The sequence below is a fragment of the Zootoca vivipara genome, chromosome 14, assembly GCF_963506605.1.
Source record: "Zootoca vivipara chromosome 14, rZooViv1.1, whole genome shotgun sequence".
Taxonomy (NCBI): Eukaryota; Metazoa; Chordata; class Lepidosauria; order Squamata; family Lacertidae; genus Zootoca; species Zootoca vivipara.
This window is the reverse complement of record NC_083289.1, coordinates 32,136,624-32,153,689: the sequence shown is the minus strand read 5'-3', so window position 1 is coordinate 32,153,689 and position 17,066 is coordinate 32,136,624. Positions and strand designations below refer to the sequence as shown.

At 44.3% G+C, this 17,066-nt stretch overlaps 1 protein-coding gene across 4 annotated transcripts in view; it reads right to left on the bottom strand.

Moving 5' to 3' along the window:
• Positions 1-277: 277 nt before the first annotated feature.
• Positions 278-17,066, bottom strand: part of USP7 (ubiquitin specific peptidase 7) — a 71,247-nt gene continuing 54,458 nt past the window's right edge. For 3 of the 4 annotated variants that reach the window (XM_035130565.2, XM_060282537.1, XM_035130566.2), the window contains 15 exons: positions 16,511-16,616; positions 15,480-15,578; positions 14,938-15,030; positions 13,225-13,292; positions 12,460-12,560; positions 10,914-11,067; positions 10,114-10,181; positions 7,795-7,903; positions 7,627-7,704; positions 6,921-7,021; positions 5,576-5,675; positions 4,921-5,040; positions 4,452-4,523; positions 2,402-2,492; positions 278-1,869 (listed from right to left, as the gene is read on the bottom strand). In XM_035130565.2, the coding sequence (XP_034986456.1) occupies positions 1,763-1,869; positions 2,402-2,492; positions 4,452-4,523; positions 4,921-5,040; positions 5,576-5,675; positions 6,921-7,021; positions 7,627-7,704; positions 7,795-7,903; positions 10,114-10,181; positions 10,914-11,067; positions 12,460-12,560; positions 13,225-13,292; positions 14,938-15,030; positions 15,480-15,578; positions 16,511-16,616 (1,467 nt within the window). In that variant the 3' untranslated portion in view covers positions 278-1,762. The remainder of the gene's footprint in view (positions 1,870-2,401; positions 2,493-4,451; positions 4,524-4,920; positions 5,041-5,575; positions 5,676-6,920; positions 7,022-7,626; positions 7,705-7,794; positions 7,904-10,113; positions 10,182-10,913; positions 11,068-12,459; positions 12,561-13,224; positions 13,293-14,937; positions 15,031-15,479; positions 15,579-16,510; positions 16,617-17,066) is intronic. The other variant, XM_035130567.2, reaches the window with a different exon arrangement.

The window sequence follows — 17,066 nt, the reverse complement described above, 5'->3', positions numbered from 1 at the left end:
GTATAGTCATTTTATTGCCTATCAGATCAGTATGAACCCAGATACAGCAATGCCTCTGGAGCAGTGCCTTTCATTTTGAGGATTAGATAACTGGTGCTGCTCAAAGTTCAAATATGATAAATGGATGACACTTACCCATATCCCTAAATTAAGGCCAGATTTCAAATGTGAATAACTGGCAAAATAAAAATGGAAGATTCTGTCTAAACAAAATCTTCAGAAAACTTGCAAGGAGAGTGGAAATCTTCTTCAACGTCCAGGCCATCACTCACTGAAGTAAAATTTTATAGAAAATTTTTATTCAACATACAACATTTTTTCCAGCAAAAAAAGAAAAAAAGGCAATATACAGGAAGAATTGTTGCACACCGCAGCTACAGAAACAAAATAAAATATTGGCAGGAGGGAATGCAGGAGGGGGGAAGAAGAGAAAGAATGAGAAATAATGTGGGGGGGGGAGTGTAAATTGCTGCTTCTATATTTTTACCGCACTCAAAAACTTAGGAGAGACACATGGGGCTGCTTGTAGCTCCAAACTAAAATGGAAAAGCAAGTCCGGGGACTGAAATAAAACTACACACAATGAATATTGACATCTGTGAAATTCACTTGCAGACTCACCCTGCCCCCCCAGCCCCCCCAAGGAACCCCAAATGTTAAATTGTACATGTTCCTCTGTTAAATATACAATTGTTTTGTTCCCCCTCCCAAGCCCCACCCCCACATTTTTTACAAAGTCAACAGCTTACTAAATGCTAGTGAACATGCCCTCAGTGCTAAAAGGCTATTTTGTTTTGTCTTCCTATGTCTTCCCAGATTAACTAAATTAATTATAAAACAGATGCCCTTTTCCTTCTTCAAATTCTCTGGGAAGTTGGTACTATGCTTGTAAATCTCACTGCAACCAAGGGATTTTACTCTCAAACAGTTTCTAAAGGGATACAAATACACTGCACCTCCTTTGGGGGGGTTCCCCAACTTCTTCCTTGGCAAAAGGTGATGTGAGAAAAACAAATTTGACTCAAAATCCATTTATTTATAATAATAATAATATTATAATAATAAAAAGAGAAATTCTAGGCTGATTGAAGAGACAAAATCTCCCCCTCCCCCCCGAATAAGTGCCAACAGTGTACACAATGAAGTAGAGATTGCTATTTATTGATGGTGTGAGTTTCTCTTTGCATTTACAAATGCACAAAAATGTCATTTAAAGTATATAACTGAAGGAAATAAATTGGGCGTGAGCCTAACCATAGCGCCAACTAGCTGCAGTGATGGCAGGGTACCACGCATTGGGGAAGAGGGGGAGGAAGGAGGGGAGGGCAAGGGAGGGGGGGGGAGGTCAGCCAGAAAAGGCTGTCCAGTTAATGTACTACAGACAATATTTCGCCAATGTCAACTGCTCTAACTCAACCCTTTCCTTGTTATGCTGACAATCTCGCTTTGTTTACATTTCCCATAAAAACTCTCATTGGCACCCAAGCTTTTATAAAACACCTTCATTTTTGCTCAAAAAGAAAAAAAAAAGGGCAGTCAATAATAGATACAGAGAAGCCAAACTGAACAGCCTCAAAATAAAATTAATAAATCAGCAGCAAATCCTCTTGCTGGAGACTTCCGATCGAGTGCACGTGTACCAAAAGTCCTACAGTTGTTAAAAAGGTGCGCACGCACACACACACACACGCACACACACACACACGCTCACACAAACACACATTGTTGCCCCTTTTGCCTCGAACAAACTGGAGAGGGTAAGTCAGTTATGGATTTTAATTGCTTTTTCAAGGTACGTGTAGCGACTTCTCTTTGGGGCTTTGTTGAAATGGTCAAGCCCTAGCCATGGCCTGGGGTGAGACATGTTGCCTGGAAGGGAAGAAGAAGAACAAAGAAGAAAGAAAGAGAGGGAGAAGGAGACAGAATGAACATACTTTCAGATTTTGTACAAAATTTAGAATGTCAAGAACTGAGGGTGGCAATCAGTGACGTGGTTCTGTCAATGCAAAAGAACTTCCCCTCCCTGTCCTCTCTCCCTGTGTATGTCCTCCCTGATTCAGCTCTGCCAGCAACAGGGGAACCCCCAGAACAGATTTAGGGGGCCCATGAGAAGAAGAAGAGAGAGAGGAAGTTCTGTTGCACAGCCAAGTCCTAGCACTAATGGAACAACTTCATTGGATGCTGCACTGAGTGAAGTTGTCACTCTAACACAGGCTTCTATGACAAAATATATGCAAATATACCGAGTTGGTGGGCTGTGTTCACCTTGGAGGGCAAGACATTGAGCAGGTGAGAGAATAAACACCACACATGGAAGTCTGCCCCATTGATCTTCAAGGAGCCAAAAACAACAACACCCATAAACCCCTCCTAGAAGCAAAGTAAATAAATGGACACTCACCAGGTTGGGGCTCAAAATCTTTCAAGTTCACTTCATATTCATCTTCATTTAGATACTGGTGTCGACCCATCATTACAATGGCAAACTTAAACTTCAGAAAGAACACATAAATAAATAAAAACGTCAAAGCTCAAATGTTAATCTCTCAAGGAGTAAGTATTGTCAAGAAAATTATTTTCGTAGACTTCAAAGCCTCCCAGTCTTATGCTTGCATTTTCTTGGCTCTCATCTCTCAACCCAGTCTGCCCTGGAAGGTGGTGGACTCTCTTTCCTTGGAGGTTTTTAAGCAGAGGTTGATGGCCATCTGTCATGGATGCTTTAGCGAAGATGCCTGCATTGCAGTGGTTGGACTAGATGACCCTTGGGTCCCTTCAAAATCTATGATTCTAACCCACAGCATGGAAACAGGCCAAAGTTAGCATTCCCATTGTTTACTATCAGAACCACCCCGACACCTTAGACAAGTGCCGATTCCCAAGGTGGGCAACCTGGCAAACTCCACTGGCCATGCTGGCAGCTGGGGCTGACAGCAGCTGGAATCCAATAACATCTGGAGGGCACAGGGGGTCCAGCTGTGCTGGGCTTCTTGCCTTTCCCATTGCCAGGACAGTAAGATTTTATCTCCTATTACAATACAAGCAGGACCCCACTATTCTAGCAGTAGTGGAGATAGCCCCCTGGCATAGTGCTGCTGTTGCCCCTCCTTGTGCCACCGCGACTGAAGTGGCTGCCAACTGACTCACCCTTTACCTTACCGCGCAGTGCCACTGCGTTTCCTAGGGGAGCCCAGTGGCTGCTTGGAACGAGGCATTCACTATCTTTAATGCCTTGGAGCGCCCTCAGCAGAATTATGGGGAATTAAGAAAGAGGTGATACAGGCCTGATGGGAAGTGTTTGGTGGGGTTAATTTCGGAGGGGGCTTGCTCAGTGGTTCTTACCATCTGTGCAGGGACTGGCAGGGGGTGGGGAGGCCGGGATCTACCCTGTTTCTCATATTTTAAGACATACCCATAAAATAAGCCATAGCAGGATTTTTAAGCATTCAAGGAATATAAGCCATACCCCGAAAATAAGACATAGTGATAGGCGCAGCAGCAATGCCGGCCGCGGCAGGAGGAGGAGGAAAAAAATAAGACATCCCTTGAAAATAAGCCATAGTGTGTGTTTTTTGAGGAAAAAATAAATATAAGACGTGTCTTATAATATGAGAAACATGGTACCAGCTGTCGATATGTGAAAGATATAAAATAATAATAATAATAATAATAATGTTGTACCTTGGAAGCCGAATCGAATCCGTTAATAATAATACTACAGTCGTACCTTGGAAGTCAAATGAAATCCATTCCAGAAGTCCGTTTGACTTCCAAAAAGTTTGGAAACCAAACTCGGGCTTCTGATTGGCTGCAAAATAGTTCGCAAACCGGAACACTCACTTCCGGGTTTGCGGAGTTCGGGAGCCAAGATGTTCGAGAACTAAGCTGTTTGAAAACCAAGGTACGACTGTAGTAGTAGTAGTAGTAGTAATAATAATAATAATAATAATAATAATAATACCCTGCCCATCTGGCTAGGTTTCCCCAGTCACTCTGGGTGGCTTCCAGCACAATATAAAAACATAATAAAATGTCAAACATTAACAACTTCCACACAGGTGGTTCTGATACACAGATGCTGATGCCTGACCAGGCAGGACTACCTAAAATCCCACCCTCAAATCGCAGAGCATCAAAATATGCAGAAAGTGACTTTGTGTGTGGGGACACAGGGGGCAGAGGAGCACTTGCAGAATTACAAGAGACATTCATGTTGGCAGGGCTAACTCCAGAGTAAAAGACGCAGGTCCCTTCAGAAGCTATGCCACGCATCCCCAAACTTCGGCCCTCCAGATGTTTTGGCCTACAATTCCCATCATCCCTAGCTAAGAGGACCAGTGGTCAGGGATGATTGGAATTGTAGTCCAAAACATCTGGAGGGCTGAAGTTTGGGGGTGCCTGAGCTATTCTATGCTGAGCAACATCTTCCTGAGCGATCTGCTGTGAGGCAATACCTTTTCAAATTCCTTCTCCTGGATGTCCAGCACTGTCTGAATCCTCTTCATCACCTCTCGAAAGTGTTCACCCTAGGCAGAAAAGCACAACCCCAGGCATGCAAAAAAATTAATGCCAACCAAAACCTATGTGGCTAAAGATGCCACTGAACATGTACTAAAATGTAGCCAAACTTGGGTATCAGCGAACCTCTAAATACAAACAAAAGGAACTAGATGACCAATTTATGTAAGGCCACCCAAGTCACAGAAGCTGAATAAAATATGCATACAAGAAACAATGACCGCAGGTGACTGTTGCTACTCCTGGATAATCCAGGATTTAATGCAACGAACTTTCCCTTCTAGTAACACCAGTCTTCTCCAATGTGGTGCGCTGCAGCAAACCAGGATGGTACGACATTGATGAAGGCTACCATAAACCACCTGTGTTGCAATAGTACATAGTTAATAGAAACAGGACTCTCACCTGGTGTATCCTTAGCAAGAACGGAGTGCCAAACGTCCCAAAAACCTCTTTCTGGAAATGAGCCACTGTGATGAGCATCTCATTCTCCTTATCTAGATCTACCTGGTCCAGTGGGATTTCCTGCATTCAAAGACAGCAGCACACATTGTGCATCAGGCAGATGCAGCACCAGAAACAAAAGAAGACACAGGCAGAAACACCAGCGATGGAAACTGAGTTTTTAAAAAATGAAACTCATGAAATAACGAAAGCCACAGCAGCAGCACAACTTCTTCAATATTCTCTTTGTGTCTAGAGATGAATTGGGCCCTGATAAGGAGACTTACTGGTTCCTCCTCATTGGGGAAGGAAGAAGCAAGCCCCACCCACCCGCAACTTAGTTGGGGAAGGTTGCTGCAAATGCTAATGAGGTAGAATGGCCACCATCCATTGTTGCTATTTTATATATTTCATTTTTTTATTTAGAAAGGTTTATAAATTGCTTAACCAAACGTGGTGTTAACATAATGAAATTGGGCACAAAACATAGTTAACTAAAGTAATCTAGAATCCTCCTCTAGACACATTATGTCTGCCACTGGCCTCAATAACTGAAAGTTGGAGCTGTTAACTATGACAGTTTAAATATTCACATTTCACACCACACCACACTGACCTCTATTCGAAACGTTCGACTTGTTGCTGGTGATAAACACTCTAACAATTCATCTTCCTGATGGACACCAATTATTTTGTAACTTACAATTTCTAGCAGCCTTAACAAGAGAAGAGAAAGAACACTAAGTATTGTATTAGGGTTAATGGTCTATATAAACCAACAGTGTCATGAGCAAAAGGAGCTCCCAGCAGATGGCACCCAATGTCTTACTTAGGTGGAGTAGACATCGAGTTCTGCTGAGTTAATTATTTGGCCCTCCAGATGTTGCTAAACAACATCTCCCATCAATCCCTGCCAGCTTCGGTCTCAAGACTCCCAACGGAGTTGTAGTCCAACAACATATGAAGGACCAAAAGTTTCCCACTTCTTTAGAGAGTTTTAGTTAATGTCTGATGCTAGAGATACTTTATTTGACATTTGGAATGTTATTAGGTGAACTGTGGAGGAATTCATTCAAAAATATGGGAAAACATTCCAGGTTTACAACAAAATAAAGATTCTGTTTTGTAAAGATGCTTAGGTACACCAGTGCTTTTTTCTAAAAAAAATATGTAGGGGTACTCTTATTTCCCTACTCATACTGAAATGTTGTTGTTTAGTCGTTTAGTCGTGTCCGACTCTTCGTGACCCCATGGACCATAGCACGCCAGGCACTCCTGTCTTGCACTGCCTCCCACAGTTTGGTCAAACTCATGTTCGTAGCTTCGAGAACACTGTCCAACCATATTGTCTTCTGACGTCCCCTTCTCCTAGTGCCCTCAATCTTTCCCAACATCAGGGTCTTTTCCAAGGATTCTTCTCTTCTCATGAGGTGGCCAAAGTATTGGAGCCTCAGCTTCACGATCTGTCCTTCCAGGGAGCACTCAGGGCTGATTTCCTTAAGAATGGATAGGTTTGATCTTCTTGCAGTCCATGGATAGGTTTGATCTTCTTGCACTCCATACTGAAATACTGTCCCTCAATGAGGCCAAACTTAGATTCACAAAATGTTTAGGGGTATGCGTACCCCTGCATCCCCCCAGAAAATAGCACTGAGGTACACACATAAGCCTTACTTATGTGTAAGCAGTCACAAAGGGGAAAAGGATTATGGCTGGCCTTCTCACCCAGCCCACATATTGCAACCCTGTGCTGTTCCCGCCCTCCCCTTGTCCAAAGAACTCCCTATATGCGCAAGCAGGCAACCGATGACCAGGGCAGGACTAGTGCAGCAATCTGTCTGGAGCAGGCTGAGAAGTGTAGCTTCTTCATGGAACTACTTTCATGAGAGTAACATGCAATAAGGGCTACCCACACCGCCCCTCAGAAGAAGTGCTATGCAAGTAAATGAACAAACACTTGCCTTAATTTCCCTGAACCTCTCTCAGCGAGTTCTACAGCTTTTTTACATTCGTCTAATAAGTCCCGTACACACCCATGCTTGTCTGGATATAGTGTTATTTCCTAAACAAACATTAAGGGGCGGGGGGAGAGAAGGGAATCAGTCAAGAAATAAAATGCTATGAGAAACACAAGGAAATGAAGCATAGAATATAAAAAGTTCTTGTTGCTACAGGCAAGGGCTGGGACCTGCCCAGGGACTCCCCAAACCAAAACGAATGAGCACATCTGTTTCCATGACTTTCAACATGGGGCTTGCAGCATAGGCAACTTCCCTCCAAAACACGTACAGCTTGTCTATTAATTATACCCTTTATGTGACACATAATGGACAATTTGGAACCCTGTTGTACAATTACTCAGGTAGAAGTTCACATAGGGAAACCACTATTTTATGGCACTGAGTAATGACATGAAAGACCAATACTTTAGACAGGAAAAACTCATTCTCAGTCATGGAAATATCAAGGCATAATATTTTTGCATTATGAGAAAAGGGGATGTCAGAATTTGAATTTTGTAACTAACCAATATTTTGCGATCTCTGCCTCAGGAAATACGGTAATTGTGGGGCAAATTTTAATCTGCAAATGCATTTAAACTAAGCATCCAATCCTACTTCTTTGATTGCAGGCTAGGTTCGATATTTTCAAGGAAAAACAGCTTACCTCTTCTCTAAACTGGCTGTTTAACCATATGCACTTAAAACTTCTCCTGTTTTCAAAGTCTGTGATTTTCATTTTAAGCTAGGGAGGAGAGAGGGGAAAAAGAAATGTGGTCATTATGCAGATGAACCAAAGAATCTTCTTCCATATATGGACAAGAAAGTCTCCTACCTGCTGATAGTAAAGTTTCTTGGGCTGTCTAGGCTTGAAGAACTGCAGGAGATCTCTTAAAGTTCCATCATAATTATGTCTAAGAGGGTTACCTGGGCCATCTCTATAACTGAACAAGAAAACCAGGAGAGAAGATTTTTGAAACACAAAGTTAGTTCAGTGCTCACAATCTGTACAGTTGGGCAACACAACTGAGAAAACCCCTACCCTACCCCAGTCACTACCCACTGAACTTTAGATAGCCATAAGGCCCAGAAGAGGGCCTCCAATGAGAAACAAAGGGCTTGGGCAGGCTCATATTTGTCTGCAGTTTCTTGGACCACCATCCTAAGACCGACATATTGCTGTCAGTGCTGCTACTATAACTTTTACCATATTTGACTATAAAACTTGAGGAAGAGTCCTGTTAAACTCAAAAGCTCCATCACTGTTTGTGTTTTAATTGATGCAATTATGATACTGTGCCTTGTCCCGCTTTTAGTCTGTGCAAAGTTCCCTCTCATTATGTTCTTTCTATATATGTTCTTTCTGTGCCCTCTCCCCCAAAACTGGGAGATTTGGGGGAGAGGGCACAGAACCAGGTTACCCCGGGGCAGTGTTTCCCAAACTTCTCCCAACCGTGGCCCCCTTCTAAACATTTTTCCTTCCTGTGCCCCCCCTCATCCTACCGTTAGAAAGGTAGCTATTGAAATGTTCTATTTGTAAACAGAACATGTTTTATTTTATAAATTTTATAGTTTAGACAAAATACAATTACATAAAATAATAGGAACATAATGGAATATTGTTGAAGCAGAAAAACATAGAATCACAGAAAAACATAGAATCATCTTTCTAGTGCAACTGCCTGCAACATAGGAAACTCTGCTAAAGCATCCAAGACAGATGGCCATCCAACCTCTGCTTAGAAACCTCCAAGGAAAGAGAGTCCAGAACCTCCCAGGGGAGATCCATCTTCTGTGTATTATAAAAAGTAAACAACATTTATTTGACTCCAGTTATTGGACACAGAGGAGGAATCCTACACATAACAGTCCAAAAGCATACCCTCCAACATTTCTCCGATGAAAATAGGGACATCCTATTATTCCATAATAATATTTTTACTATTTATACCCCACACATCATACTGGGTTTCCCCAGCCACTCTGGGAGGCTTCCAACATATATTAAAACATAATTAAACATTAAACTTTTTTAAAAAAAACTTCCCAATACAGGGCTGCCTTCAGATGGCTTGGGGGTTGGATAACTCCATGCCCCTCAACATTTTTCTGATGAAAATAGGGACGGCCTAAGGAAAAGTGGAACTTTCTGGGATCAAATCAGAAACTGGGACGACTTCTGTAAATCCGGGACCACCCCTGGAAAACAGAGACACTTGGAGGGTCTGCAAAAGACGCACAGGGATTTCTGTATATATGGGAAAATTTTAAAAAGCAAGTGGTCCTCACTGACCTAGTGCAAAATGATCTTGTCATCTGGAGGAGCCCAGGCTCCTTTACCTGGGAGTAAGGCCCACTGAATTCAGTACGGCTTTCTTCTAAGTAGGCACTTAGCTATTTATTAGATCAGGCATCCCCAAACTTCGGCCCTCCAGATGTTTTGGACTACAATTCCCATCTTCCCCGACCACTGGTCCTGTTAGCTAGGGATCATGGGAGCTGTAGGCCAAAACATCTGGAGGGCCGCAGTTTGGGGATGCCTGTATTAGATGCAAGTCAGCAGCACCAGACGACCCTGCTTGGCTAGGGGCGGTTTTTACCCCGCACCTTGCATAGCCAGGCAGATGCTGCCAACAGGCCCTGCACCCCTCGGCAGCATCCCAAGGCCCTGGTCTGCTAGGTGCTGGGGTGGACTGAACCCTGCACCTTGCGGAGTCACGCCCAGGCTGCCAACTGGCCCAGCACTGGCAGCAGCTACAAGCAGTGGTCAAAACGGGAGCTTCAGCGATCTCCCTCTCCCACTCGAAACAAACCAGGACAGCTCCAAGAAAATGCATGTGTCAAAAAGAAGCGCTAGACTGCCCCCTGGTAGGTTGCCCCCTTACCTGCTTGTGATTGGCCAAGCAGATAGCCAGCCAATCAGGATTTTTAAAATTTTAAAAAATGATCCCCTCCTTTTCTTCTCACTTCCCTCTGTTGCCCCCTAGCCTCGTGCTGTGGCCTCACCATTTACGTAATTTTCACCTGTGCCCCCCTTTGAATATTCTGGGGGTCCCCGGTTGGCATTAGCAACTTACCCCAAAGACTACTACTGTGCTAAAACTGCATAAAAGGCACTACAGCTGAAATATTAATTCAGATGATGGCTTCTTACCCTTGGGATTTGAAAAACTGTAGTAGCATAGGGTCAGTATTCAGCCTTTGGGCGACTGTCTTTGCAACCTAGGAAAATAAATGTTTTAAAAAATCAGAATAGAAAGCAGCCAGTTAAGACAGTGAATTTGAAATAGCACTGGGAACAATCCACCATGCTTAGGTTTTCTCATTTGCTGCTAATGAGCATTGGAGCCCTTTTAGTACACGATGGGGCTCATGGTTAGGGAAGTTTGCTTTAATTTTAAGTAAGAACAAAATTACCGTACACATGCAGGAGAGAACAAGGTGGAGGAGGTGACTATAGCATGTCAAGTTGGAGAAGGGTGGTGCACTGTCAGAATACTCCACCAGGTACACTAAGCTAAATGAAGCAATGGTCTGGGCTGGTATAAGGCAAGTTTCATATGTCTCATTCCAGAAATATTTTATGTGACTACCACAATCTGGAATAAAGGGGCACTATTTTCAAAGACGTTTGCCAATCTGATAGTTTAGCACCTAATTTCATTGATGGAAATGTAAGGGAGTATATTTAATATAGTAAGCCCACAATTTACGCACATTTCACTTGTGCACATTCAGCTTTGTGTGTTCGGCAAAAAAAAAAAAGTGTGTGTGTGTGCGCGCACACACACACACACACGGGGCAGAAAAGAGGCAGAAAGGAGACAGGTATCCAGGAAAAAAGGCTTTGGCAATCCCACCCGCCATGGAACCCATTTTTTTTTCTATACACAGTTTTAGCTTTAGGCAAGTTCCCCAAAGATAACCCCTGTGTAAGTTGTGGGCTTACTGTACCTGAAAATAATTCATTCTGTTGGATAATGTGACAACAAAACCGGGATCATTGGGGATGGTCTTGTCACAGAAGATGACATCAACTCGGTGGTAAAGGTCTCTGAAGTACTCTTTTGCTGTTGGTAGCTCACTGCTATCATTCTCGGGGTCATCCCTGTTAACAGAAAAGATCGCAGCTGGTTTAACTACACAAAGGTTGTTTAAAAGCTCAGATGACGCAGGAAGTCTTTAAAGCCTTGAAGCTTTTTGCACAGCCTTCAAAAATAATCCAAAGCAGCTGAATAGATCTGTGCTGCATAAAGGGAGTTTCTAAACAAAGCACAGACAGGTCTAGATTAGTGGTTCCCAAGCTTTGGGGGGCCATTCCCCAGCCCTGCCTGGGGGTTCCATAAACTCATCCCCAGTGCCCCTTACCCTGTAAAAAAACATTATTCAGAATAGCCGTTTGCACAACCCATTAAGGAAGATAATAACACAATAAAATTCGAACCCATAACTATGAATTGCACATTTATTAAATATCCAGTTTGAAACTATTTAGTTTAATTCAACAAAATTTATAACTTCATCCAGAGATATTACATGAAAAGCATTTTTACACATTCTTACTAATGAAAACGTAAGTGTGAAGAAAATTAGCTTAAAATATTTATATACCGGTATAACCTCTTACCAAATATGCACAAATCTCCACCTACTGTAACTAATTTATAGGGAAATCAATGGCTGTTGCCAATAATTGGCCATCTTGTGACTTATGACAACTCAGAATAATAAATGCAAACAAACAAACATGACCAAAGGAAATAGTTTTGAAAGCGATTAAGAGCAGTAAGTTCAAACATGAAGCAAGGAAGCTGTTTGCTCTAGGCTCTAGACTGGTCAATCATAAATAATCAATACACACACTTGGAGGGGCCCAGCTTCAACACCCCCTGCTGCCCCCATGACTCTTAGTGCCCCCCCTCAGGTAATTCCACCGCCTGCCTGGGGAAAGAACTGCCCCCTTTGGGAACCACTGGTTTACATGAACATACATGAGCCTATTTATCTGGGAAACAGGGGATTGACACAGTGCTCCCTCCAAATCAACCATTTATGGTGAAAATCACATCATCTATGTGGCAAATGACAACAGTGTCTTCGTAGGTTCAAACCAGCATTAGGATTGTCAAGGATTGCATTCCACAAACCAGGGTGAGCGAGGCCAGAATAAGCAGTGGGTAGTACTGGAGCTGATGGTGGGGCCACATGTTTTCCTTTTTTGCTACCTGTTTCTCTCCCCACTTTATTCTCTTCCATCTTTCTTCCAGCTGCCCCCAAAGCTACGCTCCCCTACCCTGAACACAACAATAATCAAATTTGCATGGGAGATTTCCCCACTTTAGCCTAACTAGGACAAGTGGGTGCAGGGACAAGGAGGGGCTGGTAGTTCCTGACCACTGGTTCAACCTATCAAGCAGACTTCTATACCGATTCTATTAAAAAAAAAGCACTGCAAAGCTTGTGTGGTGAATGATTATAGTAAGCCTCAGTGATAACCTACTTTTGAAACACAATGATGTCACCATCCATGAGTTCATCAAGAGCTTTGTCAAGGGAAACATCATAGTCTTGAATTCTCTCTGTTAAATTCGGCTTAACTTCCTGAGGCAAAAGGGAAAGAGACATCACAAGACAGTTATCATCAAGGAGGAACAAATTTCCTTCCAATCCAAACTTTAAAATGTTGTGTTGTTTCCATTCATACATACACAGTGCACTGTAACAGCAGCCACAAGGGGAGGTATCAATAGTACACCAAACACTCCAAAGACAAAGTCCATATGCAGACAATGACATCTCAGCTTCATAAGCCAAAATTTTACAGAAGAGAAGCAAACCAAGAAGGTTCATTAATTTCAATGGGTCAACTCTGAGCAGTGGACGGGATTCACCTAATGATGTTTGTAATAGAGCAACACTGGATTCCACAAAGTATTTTTAAGCTGGGTGAAATTTATGATCCAAATAGTGTATTTTTTTGGGGGGGGGGGTAATCACATTATTGACACCGGAAAACAATTTTAATTTTGTAAAGTCTAAAACAGTATAGTTTTTGTTAGATGTGACTTTTCATTTTAAAGAAAGTAATTTTACAGAAATTCATTTTTTCAAGAAATTCCTTAGTTCATGTTGCATTGTGTCTATCTTACAATCATGGAATTTTGAGACTCCTTTGTTGTAGTGATATGCGGTACTTCAGCAAAAGTTTCTAAACGAACAACCGTAACATTGTGACCTAGCTTAAGGAATAGTAAGTGATCCAAACCTCATAGAGGATAAGATTAGACTCTTGGGGAAATCCTGCTCTTTCACACATAACCGGCAGCAAGTCACCTTTGGGGAAAAGAAAAGAAAGAGTATTTACCATTTACTACTCCAACTTGGCCGGGAGCGTGGGGGGACATCTATTACAACATCCTGCTTTTTAAACATTCCATCTTCAAGTTTATAACGCAGGAGACAAAGACAAAATGATGAGGCTACTCAACCATCTGAGTTCAGGTAGGCTGATGGACTAACACAGGGGTCCCCAAACTTTTTCAGCCGGGGGCCGGTCCACTGCCCCTCAGACCCTGTGCTGGGCCGGACTATATATTTTTTTGGGGGGGGGGAAGCTACGAGGAAGCTTCCCAGGGTGGTGGGGGGGGGAGAAAGAGGGGAAAGGTGTTGGCGGGGAGTGAAAACAGCTGCTCTGTCATTAGAGAAAGGGGAGAGGACACACATGTTTTCTCTCCCCGCTGACACCTTTTCCCTCTCCCCTCCCCCCCCCCGGGAAGCTTCCTCGATCCGGTGCCGAGCGCTGACCCGGCAGGCCGCTTCCTTGATCTGGAGGCCTGCCGGGTCGTCACTGATCAGCGCTGCGCAGAACACCGGATCGAGGAGCCGGTCTGCAGAATCAGCGCCCAGCAGCGCCACACGGAGCATCGCCTCCTCAATCCAACGTGGCTCTGACTCTGCAGACCGGCTCAGCAGACTGAGGCAGCGGCAGCGGGACGAGGCAGCGGAGGAGGAGAATTCGATGCGCGCTCAGCCAAGCGGCGCAGAAAACTTTCCGCGCGCTGCTCACGCTGCTGGGACAACCCTTGGAGGAGCCGGGCAAAAGTGGGCAGGAGCCGCCGCCGCCGCCTGTTCCTGCGGATCCCCCTCGAGGCGGGATCTTCTGGAGCTGGGCGATGGAAGCCGGCCAAGGAGGCATCATTGTGGCTGCGGGCAGCCCGCGAAGCACGCGTCTTGTTCCTGGAGCACAGCGGCTGCGGGCACAGCTCCAACCAGCTGGCGCGCTTCACGGAGGGCAGTAGGCTCCACCGTGCCATGAGCGGAGGAGGAGGTAGCCGCGGGCGTCGGTAGAGCTACGGGGCCGTCCGGCAACGCGGCAGCAGGAGCAGGAGGCTTGCTGTGCGCCCCGAGCCACTTAGGAGGTACCGTACTAAAATAAAAGTACTGTAATTTTTTTATTATTATTATTTTAAAAAGACGGTGTCTTAAAATGTGGGGAACACGGTACCTGTGTCTTGCAGCAGGGGCTGCTGGCGGCGGAGGGTGGAGTGGCAGGAAAAAAGTTTCTCGGGCTGGCTCTGGCAAGAAGCGGCTGCTGAAAATGGCGATCAGCCAGCTTAGCACAGCCCCCTTCCTCCTGTGGTCACGCATGCACGTGCAGCTGCTGCCCGCCCATTAGCTGGGGCCTGAAACACTTTGTGATTGGCTGCTACTGGCCTTTGCTAGTACAAGGAGGAGGGAGGGAGGAGGCGCCGCCACGGTGAGGGAGAGGGAGGAAATGGAGATGCAGGGGGGGGGGGAAATGGCTCTCGCTGGAAAAAAAAATTTAAATGCAGAATGGCCATGCCGATCCCCAGACCTTTCGTGGGCCAGATTGGGAGGCCAACTGGGCCTTATCCGGCCCGCGGGCCGTAGTCTGGAGACCCCTGCACTAACATATGTGGTTTCAAAGCATTTTCCAACTATAACCTTGCGGACTTACGTATTTTGCAGGATATAGGTGTGTAGATATGTCCACAATAATTCAAACTCCGTGTCTTTGGATCATACATCTTCAGGAACAGCATTACATCATCTATAAATTGAGAAACAAAAGTTTGTAGCAGAAGAAAGCCTCCATCTGAGGACAAGCTACTTTTGTACAGGTTAAGGAACACTTTCTTTAAATCAAGAACAGGGAAAATGGCATGGATACTTCGTTATCCAATGAAGTAGTTCCATTAGCACAGGGGTGGACAACCTCTAGCCCAAGGGCCAAATATGGTCCTTCAGGCCCCACCCCTCACTGATCTTGCTTTTCACCCAAAATTGTTTGCCCGGTTGGAATGAGTCCTTGAACTCTGATAATACCATTTTTCTCTAAATGGACGATAAGGGGGGGGGTGTATCTGCAGAAATGAACCTACTGTACACAAGGCAAAATTTACATTCAATGTTCCACCCAGTTGCACCAGGCCCATTGGCAGACCAATTCTGCGTTACAAAGACGTCTGCAAATATGACATGAAGGCTGGCAATATCTACCCTGCCGTGTGGGAATCCCTTGGAGATGACTGCAGACAGTGCCTGGAGACAGACAGACAGTTCGTGCATCCATACCAGTGACCAGAGGAGGAATGACCACTAGGAGGAGAGCAGAGAGAAGAAACACCATGGTACTTCTGCAGCAGCACAACCGGACACCTTCACATGCCCCAGCTGCAACAAAACATGTCTCTCCCATATCAGTTTCTACAGCCACAGCAGGCGCTGTAACCTTCCAACAGTTTGACTTCACCCCCAAAGGTGCACTCCTCCATTGTCTCCAGAGACGGACACATGCCAACCATGGCCCTCAGAAGGTTGTCCAGAAAGGAATGTGGCCCTCAGACTGAAAAAAAGGTTCCACATCCTTGCCTTAGTGCAACAAAACTCTTCCCTTTCCTCTCTCCATACCCTACCAAATCTGTTCAGGAGGGTTGGGGAGAACCACAAAACAGATTTAGAAAGGGGCACAGGATGATGAGAGGGTTGGGAGGATGGGAAGTTCTGTTGCACAGCCAGAAGTCCTTGAGCTAATAGAACCACTTCATTGAACACTATCCTAAGCATTAATTAGTTTTTATTATCAGGCTCTTATCTACCTAAAGGGATTTCTAAAATGCAAATTTTCAGTCTGTGCTGTAATTTCAAAGCAACAGCTATTTATGCACTCTCAGAACAACTTTGTGTCTCCTGAAAACTTGTACACTCCACTTCCAAGCAGAATGGATACAAAAGTCACAAGCTTTTGTACATTCCAATGGCTGGGATCCAAATGGCTTGGATATACCTAGTGGAATTTTTGACTTCTTCGCCTTGAATGGAAGATTCCCAGAGCATACTGGACACTACATGCCAAACTTCCCTCAGGTTTAAAAGAAGCTTGCCATGTGGTTCAGGGAGCTGCTATTTTGCGGGGAGAGGGGAGTGATTTTATTGGTGATAACAAACACACACACAAAATAACTTGGATATGTGGGAAGGTAGCCACAAGGATCTTAGGAATCGGCTCAACATCTTAAAAGTATGCTTACGGTCTTTGTCAAACTTGGGTAATGTTGCTCCTGTAGCAGCCATTTCTGGATCTACAGTTTCTAAGAATATTGTCCATGGATTTTCATTGTCACTGAGCTCAATCATCTGTGAAGTTAAGGAAAGACACCAGATTGGGGTGGGAAGGGGAGAGGTCACACTGTGAAGAAATGCTTTCTTCAGTATATATTTGTTATGGTGGTATCAGGTTGTTTGAAAGTGTGAAATACTGCTGTGGGCTACTTAAGAGGAGGGGTGAGATAAAAAGATGACAAACAAAAAATATGCCTACATCAGCCCCACAGCTGCTTAGAGAAAATAATAATCTATTTTGGACAAATAGGTTGCCGGAGTCATTGATCAAGGTGCCTTGAAATATAGAGAAGTGACAGGACATAACAAGAGCCTGACTGCTGGATCAGGCCAATGGCCCGTCTAGTCTAACACCTTGGTCTCACAGTGGCCAAACAGATACCCATGGGAAGCGCGCAATCACACACCCCTTCTCATGCCACAACACTATTCCAACTTACATTCCCAGCAACTGGTACAGGGGAA